Below are 16,632 nucleotides of genomic sequence, written 5' to 3'. Positions count from 1 at the left end.
GCTCACAACAGGTATTGTGGCTGAATATTATAATCCAATAAAAAACGTGTTATTCATACTTTCAAGGTTTTAATTTTGAATTAAGATAATTAAAAGAGGTTGGATTTTCCATTTATGCTCATGGTTTGTTAGTAATGTTTTACCCTCCTGAAAGCAAGGAACATCCTAAAATACTCAGCTAATAATACAGATTTTTTTTTCTCCTCATAAAAAATGTAATGCAGCTGTGAAAAGAGATTGGAATATTTCTTTTCATAATTATTTGTAGAGGTAAAAAGACGAGAGAGGGACTCAAGCAAGACAATGTAGAACTCACAACAAATGTGCATTATCATCTTCAATGTGGATTTTTTTATGCCCATGCTGTAAGCAATAGGGGCAGGGGCATTAAATGTCTTCCTTGACTGCCCTTCTTTCTGTCTTTCAGTCCGTCCTATTTTTGGTTCTCAGTATATATTAATGATATGTAAAAAGAGAATCAACAGTGAGTCTTATGTCTAGGAACATAGGACTACCAGTTTCCTCTTTTAAATGTTTCTTCTGCAATGCCATAGATAAGTATTAACATGTCATAAAATTGTTTTGCAGGAGGGTAAATTAAAAGATACTTGTATGATCGGTCAATCTGATGTTCCGGTGGAAGATAAGACTGTGACAGTAGCTTATGGATCAGAGATGACCGGTATTTCATTTATCAACTTTGTATGTTCATCTAGAGATACTGCAAAGGTAAATTTAGAGTTTTAAGATATTAGTCTCATATCATGCTCATTATACAGAAATTTCAGCATTACTTGAAAAATGTGACTCTCATGTGATAATATGATTGTCAGATTTTAGCATGGAAACTGATTTCTTTTGCAATAATCTGATGATCAAATTCTAAGATAGAGATGACTCCCTCTTGTGATAATAATTGTTAGAATCTAAGATGAAACTACTCTCTCATGAGATAATGTGATAGTTAAATTATAAGATGAACACACAGTTCTCATGAAATAATATGATTCTTACATTCTAAGATAGAGAGGACTCACTCATGAGATATTATAATTGTTAGAATCTAAGATGAAACTACTCTCTCATGAGATAATATGATAGTTAGATTATAAGACGGACCCAACTTGCTTATGCCATAAGATGATTGTTTTATTTTAAGATGGAAGCTTTCTGTGATTGTGTTTTCGCTAAATAAACAGCTTGCTAATATGACTCCTTATGACAAAAAAGTTCTGTTTTATACTGGGGAAGAATTAATAGTTCTTATCAGCCAACATGAACTTAATAAAAGTGATGCAGAAAACAATCTACCTTTTATCCTTTCTCATTTGAAAGGCCAACATGATTTTAGTATATAGCACATAAGAGAAATTTTATAGTTGTAGGTTTCATTTGTTATATCATGTATATTGTTTTATATATTGTATAAAGATAAAGAAGATTTGGTACAATTGTGAGTAGGACATTCTCAAGCAGACATCAAATGATGAAGTAAGCAACTATAGGTCACTATCTGTACTGCCTTCAACGATGAGCAAATCCCATACCTTACAGCATGCTATAAAAGGCCTTTAATGATAAATATAAAACAATTCAAACCAGGAAACTAACTGTCTGATGTTATGTTTTTATTTTGTGTAGTTTCTTTTCTTAAGCATTTCTTTTAATTTTAAATTTTTATTTTTTGACTAGCTCTGGTGCGATGAACTGTTATTATATGCCTATAACCTGTTAGCAGCCAATTGCAATGTTTTAACATTCTTGGAGAAGGCTCACACTAAAATTACTCATGTACTTGATGTTAATGGCAGGATACCTGTTAAAAAGTAAGTACATTTTAATATTATCTATATTTACAGCCGATTGAATTGAATGTGAAGGTAAAGGTAATATCTTTGGTTAGCTTGCTTGCCAGCTGAACCGTGAAGTCATTATTAGGTAAGGTATGCTACCCTCCTTTTGAAGTAGCTGGTCCAGACAAATAGATTGGTTTATCTGCCGGACTAGTCTACTATTAAAGGACGGAAGTTTACCTGACCTAAAAATGACTTCACAGTTCAGCTAGTAAGCAAGCTAACCAAATATATTACCATTACCTACACACTCAATTCAATTGACTGTAAATGACTTATCAATATCATGCAAAAACCTTTTTTCATGGTCAAGAAGATGAAATGCCTCAATCAGACTAATGTAAACAGATGAGGATTTAGGGTAAGGGGCAGGGGGCCTGGGCCCCCCCCCCCCCTTTTTAGGAAAACATTTGGTTGCCTATATAGGGAATCACTGAAGCGTGACTGGAGCGGGCCCCCTCTTAGGCAGTCAGTGGGCCCCCACTTATGAAAATTTCTGGATCTGCCAGTGGTAAATGCCTCAGGCCATCAAGATTGTTGACTAAATCAACACTACAAAGAATCCTGAAAGCATGTTTATCATAGTGAATATGATTGATTGATAGATTGGTGGTGTTGACCACCACAGTCAAAACTCTTGGCTATGTCATGGTGAACTATAGTCATGAAAAAACTCTTGGCTATGTCATGGTGAACTATAGTCATGAAAAAAACTCTTGGTTATGTCATGGTGAACTATAGTTATGAAAAAAACTCTTGGTTATGTCATGGTGAACTATAGTCATGAAAAAAACTCTTGGTTATGTCATGGTGAACTATAGTCATGAAAAAAACTCTTGGTTATGTCATGGTGAACTATAGTCATGAAAAAAACTCTTGGTTATGTCATGGTGAACTATAGTCATGAAAAAAACTCTTGGTTATGTCATGGTGAACTATAGTCATGAAAAAAACTCTTGGTTATGTCATGGTGAACTATAGTCATAAAAAAAACTCTTGGTTATGTCATGGTGAACTATAGTCATAAAAAAACTCTTGGTTATGTCATGGTGAACTATAGTCATGAAAAAAACTCTTGGTTATGTCATGGTGAACTATAGTTATGAAAAAAACTCTTGGTTATGTCATGGTGAACTATAGTCATAAAAAAACTCTTGGTTATGTCATGGTGAACTATAGTCATGAAAAAAACTCTTGGTTATGTCATGGTGAACTATAGTTATGAAAAAAACTCTTGGTTATGTCATGGTGAACTATAGTCATAAAAAAACTCTTGGTTATGTCATGGTGAACTATAGTCATGAAAAAAACTCTTGGTTATGTCATGGTGAACTATAGTTATGACAAAAACTCTTGGTTATGTCATGGTGAACTATAGTCATAAAAAAAACTCTTGGTATGTCATGGTGAACTATAGTCATGAAAAAAACTCTTGGTTATGTCATGGTGAACTATAGTCATGAAAAAAACTCTTGGTTATGTCATGGTGAACTATAGTTATGAAAAAAACTCTTGGTTATGTCATGGTGAACTATAGTCATAAAAAAAACTCTTGGTTATGTCATGGTGAACTATAGTCATAAAAAAAACTCTTGGTTATGTCATGGTGAACTATAGTTATGAAAAAAACAATTTCATTTTCAGCATTGTGAAAATGTTTGCCACTCACAGAGATGACAAGAGAAGAGTAGAAAAGGCCTTAGAATCCATTAATATACAGACAGGCAAGGTATGGGTAGTCACATGATTTCAGTTAATCACATGATAAAGAGTTATTTATAGATTTTTAGAGTAAAATAGAAAATTAGAAAATTAAATCATGATAAGTGCTACTATTATTTGACTATACAAATGTCCATAATTGCTTTTGTCTTTAACATAGTATGGCTTTTAATATTGACAATTACATGTGTAGAATAGTTTAATCACATACTTAGAATAGTTATTATACTTTATTTACACATTTTATTTACACCTGTTAATAATGCTTCCAGAAATAACTAATTTAAAGTATAGTATAGTATAGTTTGTAGCAAAGCACACATGAATGTTTATGTATTTTGGTTGATGTTTAGTTGAAACTGTTATTCAAGGTTGTATTTCCATCTAGAAGTTTTTACAGAAACCAAAGTGAATTCATTTTTTCACCATTTTCAGCAGTTGAACAAACTATCTAGACAAAAAAGAGGTTTTGGCTTTTATAAATTATGATTACATCGAACTCTGAGACAGCCAGAGCAGCTGTGTTTGAAACGCTAAAAAAATGTCATATATCTAGTTACCTTTTACAGTCTTTTGAATAACTTCTGTCTCAAAAATAAAGAAATGAAATAAATGTTGAGTATGTGTTGTATCTGCAAAATGTTAGCATTCTGAAATAAATTAAGCAAATTTTCTTTTGATTCTGACATCAACTCAATATAATTTCAGGTTGAATTTTTATAGAAAAAAAACCCATCACTTTTATTAACCGACTCAACATTCTTAATGGTTCAACATTGTAGGTTCAAGTAATATATTCTTTTTTTTTTGCTGTCCAAACTTTTTCTATCAAGCATACCTAATGATGATTACTCAACAATTGTAATATGAATATCCGTAACTTCCTGGTGTAGTGAAGGTCAAGTAGGGTCATGCACCTAAGCTGTGCAGTATAATTAACATTTAATGACTTGATTGTCCAATAACAATTACAAATATATTTTCTAGGTCAAATTTTTTTATTTATTTTTTCTCCATAATATTTATACCAATATTTCTATCTTTTCTTCTACTCTCATCTTTTATCATTTCATCATGCAGGTAAGACATATATCTGTGTCCACAGATTATTCCAATAATTTCTTGGCAGATTTATATGAACCTAAGTTTTTGTATTGAGATAATATTTCGACCTTAAAGAACTTCCAGCCAATCAATTCAGATATATGCACATGTTTAAAACAGTACAGGTAAATTAAACAAATAAGCACTATTTATATAGTTTTTCAAAAGTGCATTTGGTTTGAAGAACATATAGTATAAACAATTTTCTAGAGTATTTGAAATGTCAGTGTATTATAACTGAATATAGATAAAATAATAACACCTGGTATATCAATATAATACTTTTCAACATGACATCAAGATTTCTGATCATATTCGTGAGGTATCAATTTTTGCGGATTTCGAGGGAATAACTAGTCCACGGATTTAAATGGTCAACTAAGTACACATTTTCCATGGCTTTGTGTGCAGACTTTTTTTTCATCTTTTTTTTACATACCCCTACCTACCTGCCAAGGGTTTTAACTTTTAAGGGGTTAAATATGCAAACTTGAGCAAAACAATCTGCAGTATGATATAAATATTTTTGTCAGAACCTTCCTTCTCTATTTTGCAATAATGACACTGAGTACATGTGATAAACTTATACATGTAGTTCAGAGTTTTAGAATTTTAGAATTTCTCTCTCTCTTACTAAATATTTAAAAATTTATACTAAAAATTTAATTGAATTCTGTTTGTTCTATAATAATAACTCAAAGCTCACTATACTTATTACAAAGGAATTTTGAGGATAAAATTTTGTTTAAGATGAAAGACTTAATATTAAAATTAGAAGATGTGGTATGATTGCCAATGTGTCAACTCTACAATGACTCAAGAAATTGACAACTACAGACCATTGTATAGCTTTCAACAGTGAGTAAACCTAGAAAAACTGGAAACACGAAAAGTTGTAGGAGACATAAATAAATCAGGCATATGAATCATTGTGGCCTTTTTATGTAAATTTATCAATAATGTTTTGTAAGTTGATGTTATATTTTTTGCATGAAAATATATTCAAGGCATTTTTTCTACCCTGCCAAAAAGTAAAGACATGATGGTCTTAATTTCATGCTTCATCAACAATTTTTAAAGAATTTTATATTTAGATTAGGTTGTTATGGTGTGTTATTTACAATTGTGGTGATGCTTATGTAGCAATCTGTTGTGAAAAAAGTGTGTACCCCTTAGAAATATTAGTTGTCATGATTTTTTTTTGGGGAAAACAAGTTTCATACATGTATTTAGGTAATATTAGATATATTTTTATGGTTTTTGGAGTAACCTTTAATTTATGTGAAACTCCTCATAATTCTATAGTACTTAGTTATTCTCTAACAGATGGATAGCGAATTAATAAAGGTAACAAAAAACTAACTGCATGTCAGCATGGAAGACTTTCAATCTTACTTTAATTATTACATTAAATCTGAGAGTATTTGATAGTGAGATTATGGATAGTGTTAGAAAATTTAACGGGGATTGCTGCCATGTAGCTCTGACTAAGCATGCAGTTTGTTTTAATTAGTATTTCGTTATTTATTGACCATAATGTGATTCCCTTAATTAGTGTACCGTTCCCGCGTCAATATGCATCCTTGTATCAGAGTATTTTCCATTGTACAAAATTTGTCCCCTTTTTTGTGAAATTTCTTCAAATTCCTTATCTAAAGGTAAGTTTGTTTTACTTATCAGCGACTAAGTTCACAAAAAATCTTACGAGAAAAATATTTGTAAGTTATGAACATTTCTGTATAACTTACGATAAATTTTTATTATAAGAATTTTTGTGAACAGAGTGTGAGAACAAGAAAACATTTAACATATTGTGTGACATGTAAACTGTGCCGTCAGAAGGAATATTTCACCCTTGTAGAGAAGGGAGTTTATTGTAATGCGTTTTCGTGTTGTACTCCTGACCAACATTGTGTATTAACTTTTATAATGTTTCATCGATATGACTTGATGTTGTTTTAATTGTTCAACAAAATAATTAAGATGTAAAGACTTTAGGAATCCGTATCGTATTGAAGATCTTCTAGGCATTGGTTCACTATATGTAAAACACTAAAAAGAACACAATTTATAACATCCAAGGTTCTGTGTCAATGATAAGCCTATAAGGGTTGCACATACCCGAATATCTGTTCCTTTTATATTGAATTCATTTGCAAACTTTTTTAGGTATCAGGTAGTTACAACCAAGTAATGAAGTACCGGTGTCATATGGTATTTTGAACCCCATGGTAAAATGACCCCGGGGTCAAAATACCGCTATGGTATATTGAACCCCCCCATGGTAAATTGAACCCCCCCTGTATGGAAAATTGAACCCCCATGGTAAATTGAACCCCCCTGTTTTTTTCATTCTAGATGATTAATAAAACATTTAACATTATATAAACGCTAATCAAATATTAAAAATCATTAATACAAGAAGGGGAGGTCAATTTTCAATGATTGGTTAAAAGAAAAATATTTGCTGGGTATTTAAGTAAGTGCTCTGAAGTCTTAACTAACAAAACTTCAATAAAAAAAACTTCTTAAAGCATTATAACTAGACCATGTAGCTTGGACACTTTAATTCTTTGAAATTTGAAAAATTTATATAGAATGATGGACATTATAAGTTTTAATTCTCCATGGTAAAAAAGGGGGAGGGGGTCAAATTTCCATGGCTCAGTTAATCTAAAAAGTAAAATTTTCAAAACATCTTTTCAAGCTACTAAGATAAATACACTCTACTTATTGGAGTATAATAAATATGTAAAAGAGTTACAGTAGCTAGATATTTTAGCATTAAAGGTCAATAGATGTATAGTAGGGGGGTCAAAATAACATGGCAAAGTGAAATTTTCTAAACATCTTTTCCAGCATGTTTAATACATTCAAACTACTATTTGGAGTATAATAACCATGTAAAGGAGACATAACAGCTAAAATTTTGAAATTCAAGGTCTATAGTAGGGGGTTCAATATACCATGGAAGGGGGTCAAAATACCATGGCTAAGTAAAATTTTCAAAATTTCTTTTCCAGCATGTTTAATACATACAAACTACTTAATGGAGTATTAAGGAGTTAGAAAAGCTAGAATTTTTGAAATTCAAGGTCTATAGTAGGGGGTTCAATATACTGAGTAAAATTTTCAAAATTTCTTTTCCAGCATGTTTAATACATACAAACTACTTATTGGAGTATTATAACTATGTTACTAAGGAGCTAGAATAGATTGAATTTTTGAAATTCAAGGTCTATAGTAGGGGATTCAATATACCGCAGGGGGGTCAAAATACCATGGCTAAGTAAAATTTTCAAAATATCTTTTCCAGTATGTTAAATACATGCAAACTACTGATTGGAGTATGATTATTATGTCAAGGAGTCATAACAGCTAGAATTTTTGAAATTCAAGGTCTATAGTAGGGGGTTCAATATACTGTCAAAATACCATGGCTAAGTAAAATTTTCAAAATTTCTTTTCCAGCATGTTTAATACATACAAACTACTTATTGGAGTATTATAACTATGTTAAGGAGCAAGAATAGATTGAACTTTTGAAATTCAAGGTCTATAGTAGAAGAGGGACGAAAGATACCAAAGGGACAGTCAAACTATAGGGGGTTCAATATACCACAGGGGGGTCAAAATACCATGGCTAAGTAAAATTTCAAAATTTCTTTTCTATCATGTTTAATACATACAAACTACTTATTGGAGTATTATAACTATGTTAAGGAGTTAGAATAGCTAGAATTTTTGAAATTCAAGGTCTATGGTAGGGGGTTCAATATACAGCAAGGGGGTCAAAATACCATGGCTAAGTAAAATTTTCAAAATATCTTTTCCAGTATGTTAAATACATACAAACTACTTATTGAAGTATGATTGCTATGTTAAGGAATTAGAATAGCTTGAATTTATGAAATTCAAGGTCTATAGTAGGGGGTTCAATATACCGCAGGGGGGTCAAAATACCATGGCTAAGTAAAATTTTCAAAATATCTTTTCCAGTATGTTAAATACATGCAAACTACTAATTGGAGTATTATAACTATGTTAAGGAGTCATAACAGCTAGAATTTTTGAAATTCAAGGTCTATAGTAGGGGGTTCAATATACCGCAGGGGGGTCAAAATACCATGGCTAAGTAAAATTTTCAAAATATATTTTCCAGTATGTTAAATACATGCAAACTACTAATTGGAGTATGAATATTATGTCAAGGAGTCATAACAGCTAGAATTTTTGAAATTCAAGGTCTATAGTAGGGGGTTCAATATACTGCAGGGGGGTCAAAATACCATGGCTTAGTAAAATTTTCAAAATTTCTTTTCCAGCATGTTTAATACATACAAACTACTTATTGGAGTATTATAACTATGTTAAGGAGCTAGAATAGATTGAATTTTTGAAATTCAAGGTCTATAGTAGGGGGTTCAATATACCGCAGGGGGATCAAAATACCATGGCTAAGTAAAATTTTCAAAATATCTTTTCCAGTATGTTAAATACATGCAAACTACTTATTGGAGTATGATTACTATGTTAAGGAATAAGAATAGCTTGAATTTTTGAAATTCAAGGTCTATAGTAGGGGGTTCAATATACCGCAGGGGGGTCAAAATACCATGGCTAAGTAAAATTTTCAAAATATCTTTTCCAGTATGTTAAATACATGCAAACTACTTATTGGAGTATGATAACTATGTTAAGGAGCTAGAATAGATTGAATTTTTGAAATTCAAGGTCTATAGTAGGGGGTTCAATAAACTGCAGGGGGGTCAAAATACCATGGCTAAGTAAAATTTTCAAAATTTCTTTTCCAGCATGTTTAATACATACAAACTACTTATTGAAATATTATAACTATGATAAGGAGCTAGAATAGCTAGAATTTTTGAAATTCAAGGTCTATGGTAGGGGGTTCAATATACAGCAAGGGGGTCAAAATACCATGGCTAAGTAAAATTTTCAAAATATCTTTTCCAGTATGTTAAATACATGCAAACTACTTATTGGAGTATGATTACTATGTTAAGGAATAAGAATAGCTTGAATTTTTGAAATTCAAGGTCTATAGTAGGGGGTTCAATATACCGCAGGGGGGGTCAAAATACCATGGCTAAGTAATTTCAAAATTTCTTTTCCAGTATGTTAAATACATGCAAACTACTTATTGGAGTATTATAACTATGTTAAGGAGCTAGAATAGATTGAATTTTTGAAATTCAAGGTCTATAGTAGGGGGTTCAATATACCGCAGGGGGGTCAAAATACCATGGCTAAGTAAAATTTCAAAATTTCTTTTCTATCATGTTTAATACATACAAACTACTTATTGGAGTATTATAACTATGTTAAGGAGTTAGAATAGCTAGAATTTTTGAAATTCAAGGTCTATGGTAGGGGGTTCAATATACAGCAAGGGGGTCAAAATACCATGGCTAAGTAAAATTTTCAAAATATCTTTTCCAGTATGTTAAATACATGCAAACTACTTATTGGAGTATGATTACTATGTTAAGGAATTAGAATAGCTTGAATTTTTGAAATTCAAGGTCTATAGTATGGGGTTCAATATACCGCAGGGGGGTCAAAATACCATGGCTAAGTAAAATTTTCAAAATATCTTTTCCAGTATGTTTAATACATGCAAACTACTAATTGGAGTATGATTATTATGTCAAGGAGACATAACAGCTAAAATTTTGAAATTTAAGGTCTATAGTAGGGGTTCAATATACTGCAGGGGGGTCAAAATACCATGGCTAAGTAAAATTTTCAAAATTTCTTTTCCAGCATGTTTAATACATACAAACTACTTATTGGAGTATTATAACTATGTTAAGGAGCTAGAATAGATTGAATTTTTGAAATTCAAGGTCTATAGTAGGGGGTTCAATATACTGCAGGGGGGGTCAAAATACCATGGCTTAGTAAAATTTCAAAATTTCTTTTCTATCATGTTTAATACATACAAACTACTTATTGGAGTATTATAACTATGTTAAGGAGTTAGAATAGCTAGAATTTTTGAAATTCAAGGTCTATATATGGTAGGGGGTTCAATATACAGCAAGGGGGTCAAAATACCATGGCTAAGTAAAATTTTCAAAATTTATTTTTTAGCATGTTTAATACATACAAACTACTTATTGGAGTATTATAACTATGTTAAGGAGCTAGAATAGATTGAATTTTTGAAATTCAAGGTCTATAGTAGGGGGTACAATATACCGCAGGGGGGTCAAAATACCATGGCTAAGTAAAATTTCAAAATTTCTTTTCTATCATGTTTAATACATACAAACTACTTATTGGAGTATTATAACTATGTTAAGGAGTTAGAATAGATTGAATTTTTGAAATTCAAGGTCTATAGTAGGGGGTTCAATATACTGCAGGGGGGTCAAAATACCATGGCTAAGTAAAATTTTCAAAATATCTTTTCCAGTATGTTAAATACATGCAAACTACTTATTGGAGTATGATTACTATGTTAAGGAATTAGAATAGCTTGAATTTTTGAAATTCAAGGTCTATAGTAGGGGGTTCAATATACCGCAGGGGGGTCAAAATACCATGGCTAAGTAAAATTTTCAAAATATCTTTTCCAGTATGTTAAATACATGCAAACTACTTATTGGAGTATGATTACTATGTTAAAGAATTAGAATAGCTTGAATTTTTGAAATTCAAGGTCTATGGTAGGGGGTTCAATATACTGCAGTGGGGTCAAAATACCATGGCTAAGTAAAATTTTCAAAATTTATTTTCCATCATGTTTAATACATACAAACTACTTATTGGAGTATTATTACTATGTAAAGGAGTTAGAAAATTCTAGACATTCTAACTCCTTAACATGGTAATAATACTCCAATGAGTAGTTTGTATGTATTAAACATGCTGGAAAATAAATTTTGAAAATTTTACTTAGCCATGGTATTTTGACCCCACTGCAGTATATTTGACCCACTACCATAGACTTTGAATTTCAAAAATTCAAGCTATTCTAATTCCTTAACATAGTATTCTAGCTCTTAAACATAGTTATAATACGCCAATAAGTAGTTTGTATGTATTAAATATGCTGGAAAATTTATTTTGAAAATTTTACTTAGCTATGGTATTTTGACCCCCCTGCAGTATATTGAACCCCCTACTATAGACCTTGAATTTCAAAAATTCTAGCTATTCTAGCTCTTTAACATAGTTAAAATACTCCAATAAGTAGTTTGTATGTATTAAATATGCTGGAAAAGATATTTTGAAAATTTTACTTTGCCATGGTATTTTGTTTGACCCCCCTGCTGTATATTGAACCCCCTACTATAGACCTTAAATTTCAAAAATTCTAGCTATTCTTTCTCCTTAACATGGTAATAATACTCCAATGAGTAGTTTGTATGTATTAAATATGCTGGAAAATATATTTTGAAAATTTAACTTAGCCATGGTATTTTGACCCACTGCGGTATATTGAACCCCCTACTATAGACCTTGAATTTCAAAAATTCCATCTATTCTAGCTCCTGAACATAGTTATAATACTCCAATAAGTAGTTTGTATGTATTAAACATGCTGGAAAAGAAATTTTGAAAATTTTACTTAGCCATGGTATTTTGACCCCCCTGCAGTATATTGAACCCCTACTATAGACCTTAAATTTCAAAATTTTAGCTGTTATGTCTCCTTGACATAATAATCATACTCCAATTAGTAGTTTGCATGTATTAAACATACTGGAAAAGATATTTTGAAAATTTTACTTAGCCATGGTATTTTGACCCCCCTGCGGTATATTGAACCCCCTACTATAGACCTTGAATTTGAAAAATTCAAGCTATTCTTATTCCTTAACATAGTAATCATACTCCAATTAGTAGTTTGCATGTATTTAACATACTGGAAAAGATATTTTGAAAATTTTACTTAGCCATGGTATTTTGACCCCCTTGCTGTATATTGACCCCCCTACCATAGACCTTGAATTTCAAAAATTCTAGCTATTCTAACTCCTTAACATAGTTATAATACTCCAATAAGTAGTTTGTATGTATTAAACATGATAGAAAAGAAATTTTGAAATTTTACTAAGCCATGGTATTTTGACCCCCCTGCGGTATATTGAACCCCCCACTATAGACCTTGAATTTCAAAAAATCAATCTATTCTAACTCCTGAAGATAGTTATAATACTCCAATAAGTAGTTTGTATGTATCAAATATGCTGGAAAATATATTTTAAAATTTTACTTAGCCATGGTATTTTGACCCCCCTGCGGTATATTGAAACCCCTACTATAGACCTTAAATTTCAAAAATTCTAGCTATTCTAGCTCTTTAACATAGTTATAATACTCCAATAAGTAGTTTGTATGCATTAAATATGCTGGAAAAGATATTTTGAAAATTTTACCTTGCCATGGTATTTTGACCCCCCTGCGGTATATTGAAACCCCTACTATAGACCTTAAATTTCAAAAATTCTAGCTATTCTAGCTCTTTAACATAGTTATAATACTCCAATGAGTAGTTTGTATGTATTAAATATGCTGGAAAATATATTTTAAAAATTTTACTTAGCCATGGTATTTTGACCCCCCTGCGGTATATTGAACCCCTACTATAGACCTTGAATTTCAAAAATTCTAGCTTTTCTAACTCCTTAACATGGTTAAACTACTCCAATGAGTAGTTTGTATGTATTTAATATGCTGGAAAAGATATTTTGAAAATTTTACCTTGCCATGGTATTTTGACCCCCCTGCAGTATATTGAAACCCCTACTATAGACCTTGAATTTCAAAAATTCAATCTATTCTAACTCCTGAAGATAGTTATAATACTCCAATAAGTAGTTAGTATGTATTAAATATGCTGGAAAATATATTTTGAAAATTTTACTTAGCTATGGTATTTTGACCCCCCCTGCGGTATATTGAACCCCCTACTATAGACCTTGAATTTGAAAAATTCTAGCTATTCTAACTCCTTAACATGGTTATAATACTCCAATAAGTAGTTTGTATGTATTAAATATGCTGGAAAAGATATTTTGAAAATTTTACCTTGCCATGGTATTTTGACCCCCCTGCGGTATATTAAAACCCCTACTATAGACCTTAAATTTCAAAAATTCAATCTATTCTAACTCCTGAAGATAGTTATAATACTCCAATAAGTAGTTTGTATGTATTAAATATGCTGGAAAATATATTTTGAAAATTTTACTTAGCTATGGTATTTTGACCCCCCTGCGGTATATTGAACCCCCTACTATAGACCTTGAATTTCAAAAATTCTAGCTATTCTAGCTCTTTAACATAGTTATAATACTCCAATGAGTAGTTTGTATGTATTAAATATGCTGGAAAATATATTTTAAAAATTTTACTTAGCCATGGTATTTTGACCCCCCTGCGGTATATTGAACCCCCTACTATAGACCTTGAATTTCAAAAATTCTAGCTTTTCTAACTCCTTAACATGGTTATAATACTCCAATGAGTAGTTTGTATGTATTTAATATGCTGGAAAATATATTTTGAAAATTTTACCTTGCCATGGTATTTTGACCCCCCTGCAGTATATTGAAACCCCTACTATAGACCTTGAATTTCAAAAATTCAATCTATTCTAACTCCTGAAGATAGTTATAATACTCCAATAAGTAGTTAGTATGTATTAAATATGCTGGAAAATATATTTTGAAAATTTTACTTAGCTATGGTATTTTGACCCCCCTGCGGTATATTGAACCCCCTACTATAGACCTTGAATTTCAAAAATTCTAGCTTTTCTAACTCCTTAATACTCCATTAAGTAGTTTGTATGTATTAAATATGCTGGAAAAGATATTTTGAAAATTTTACTTAGCCATGGTATTTTGACCCCCCTGCGGTATATTGAACCCCCTACAATAGACCTTGAATTTCAAAAATTTAATCTATTCTAACTCCTGAAGATAGTTATAATACTCCAATAAGTAGTTTGTATGTATTAAATATGCTGGAAAATATATTTTAAAAATTTTACTTAGCCATGGTATTTTGACCCCCCTGCGGTATATTGAACCCCCTACTATAGACCTTGAATTTGAAAAATTCTAGCTATTCTAACTCCTTAACATGGTTATAATACTCCAATGAGTAGTTTGTATGTATTAAATATGCTGGAAAAGATATTTTGAAAAGTTTACCTTGCCATGGTATTTTGACCCCCCTGCGGTATATTGAAACCCCTACTATAGACCTTAAATTTCAAAAATTCAATCTATTCTAACTCCTGAAGATAGTTATAATACTCCAATAAGTAGTTTGTATGTATTTAATATGCTGGAAAATATATTTTAAAAATTTTACTTAGCCATGGTATTTTGACACCCCTGCGGTATATTGAACCCCCTACTATAGACCTTGAATTTGAAAAATTCTAGCTATTCTAACTCCTGAAGATAGTTATAATACTCCAATAAGTAGTTTGTATGTATTAAATATGCTGGAAAATATATTTTGAAAATTTTACTTAGCTATGGTATTTTGACCCCCCTGCGGTATATTGAACCCCCTACTATAGACCTTGAATTTCAAAAATTCTAGCTATTCTAGCTCTTTAACATAGTTATAATACTCCAATGAGTAGTTTGTATGTATTAAATATGCTGGTAAATATATTTTAAAAATTTTACTTAGCCATGGTATTTTGACCCCCCTGCGATATATTGAACCCCCTACTATAGACCTTGAATTTCAAAAATTCTAGCTTTTCTAACTCCTAAACATGGTTATAATACTCCAATGAGTAGTTTGTATGTATTAAATATGCTGGAAAATATATTTTAAAAATTTTACTTAGCCATGGTATTTTGACCCCCTGGGGTATATTGAACCCCCTACTATAGACCTTGAATTTGAAAAATTCTAGCTATTCTAACTCCTTAACATGGTTATAATACTCCAATGAGTAGTTTGTATATATGTATTAAATATGCTGGAAAAGATATTTTGAAAATTTTACCTTGCCATGGTATTTTGACCCCCCTGCGGTATATTGTAAACCCCTACTATAGACCTTAAATTTCAAAAATTCAATCTATTCTAACTCCTGAAGATAGTTATAATACTCCAATAAGTAGTTTTTATGTATTAAATATGCTGGAAAATATATTTTGAAAATTTTACTTAGCTATGGTATTTTGACCCCCCTACGGTATCTTGAACCCCCTACTATAGACCTTGAATTTCAAAAATTCTAGCTATTCTAGCTCTTTAACATAGTTATAATACTCCAATGACTAGTTTGTATGTATTAAATATGCTGGAAAAATATATTTTAAAAATTTTACTTAGCCATGGTATTTTGCCCCCCCCTGCGGTATATTGAACCCCCTACTATAGACCTTGAATTTCAAAAATTCTAGCTTTTCTAACTCCTTAACATGGTTATAATACTCCAATGAGTAGTTTGTATGTATTAAATATGCTGGAAAAGATATTTTGAAAATTTTACTTAGCCATGGTATGTTGACCCCCCTACGGTATATTGAACCCCCTACTATAGACCTTAAATTTCAAACATTCTAGCTATTCTAACTCCTTAAGATGGTTATAATACTCCAATGAGTAGTTTGTATGTATTAAATATGCTGGAAAAGATATTTAGAAAATTTTACTTAGCCATGGTATTTTGACCCCCCTGCGGTATATTGAACCCCCTACCAAAGACCTCAAATTAAAAAAATTAATAGCCAATAAATTTTAAATTAGATTATCTGCAATATTATTTATCAAAAACAGGGGGGTTCAATATACCGCAGGGGGGTTCAAAATACCATATGTGAAAAATGACCCCGGGGTCAAAATACCATGCGGTATAATGACCCCGGGGTCATTTTACCGCATGGTATTTTGACCCCGGGTTCAATTTTTAGGGGGTTCAAAATACCATATGACACCGGGT

The 16,632-nt window shown here is 31.2% G+C and overlaps 1 protein-coding gene across 5 annotated transcripts in view; it reads left to right on the top strand.

The window, feature by feature from the left end:
• LOC139516495 (1-phosphatidylinositol 4,5-bisphosphate phosphodiesterase beta-1-like) overlaps positions 1-16,632 on the top strand; it is a 91,236-nt gene that overhangs the window by 36,041 nt on the left and 38,563 nt on the right. For 3 of the 5 annotated variants that reach the window (XM_071306643.1, XM_071306645.1, XM_071306641.1), the window contains exons 4-7: positions 589-729; positions 1,693-1,826; positions 3,498-3,582; positions 6,006-6,026. In XM_071306643.1, coding sequence (XP_071162744.1) covers positions 589-729; positions 1,693-1,826; positions 3,498-3,582; positions 6,006-6,026 — 381 coding nt within the window. The remainder of the gene's footprint in view (positions 1-588; positions 730-1,692; positions 1,827-3,497; positions 3,583-6,005; positions 6,027-16,632) is intronic. The other 2 variants (XM_071306644.1, XM_071306642.1) reach the window with 1 other exon arrangement.

The sequence above is a fragment of the Mytilus edulis genome, chromosome 3, assembly GCF_963676685.1.
Source record: "Mytilus edulis chromosome 3, xbMytEdul2.2, whole genome shotgun sequence".
In the NCBI taxonomy this organism is placed as follows: Eukaryota; Metazoa; Mollusca; class Bivalvia; order Mytilida; family Mytilidae; genus Mytilus; species Mytilus edulis.
This window is presented reverse-complemented; position numbering and strand designations above follow the sequence as displayed.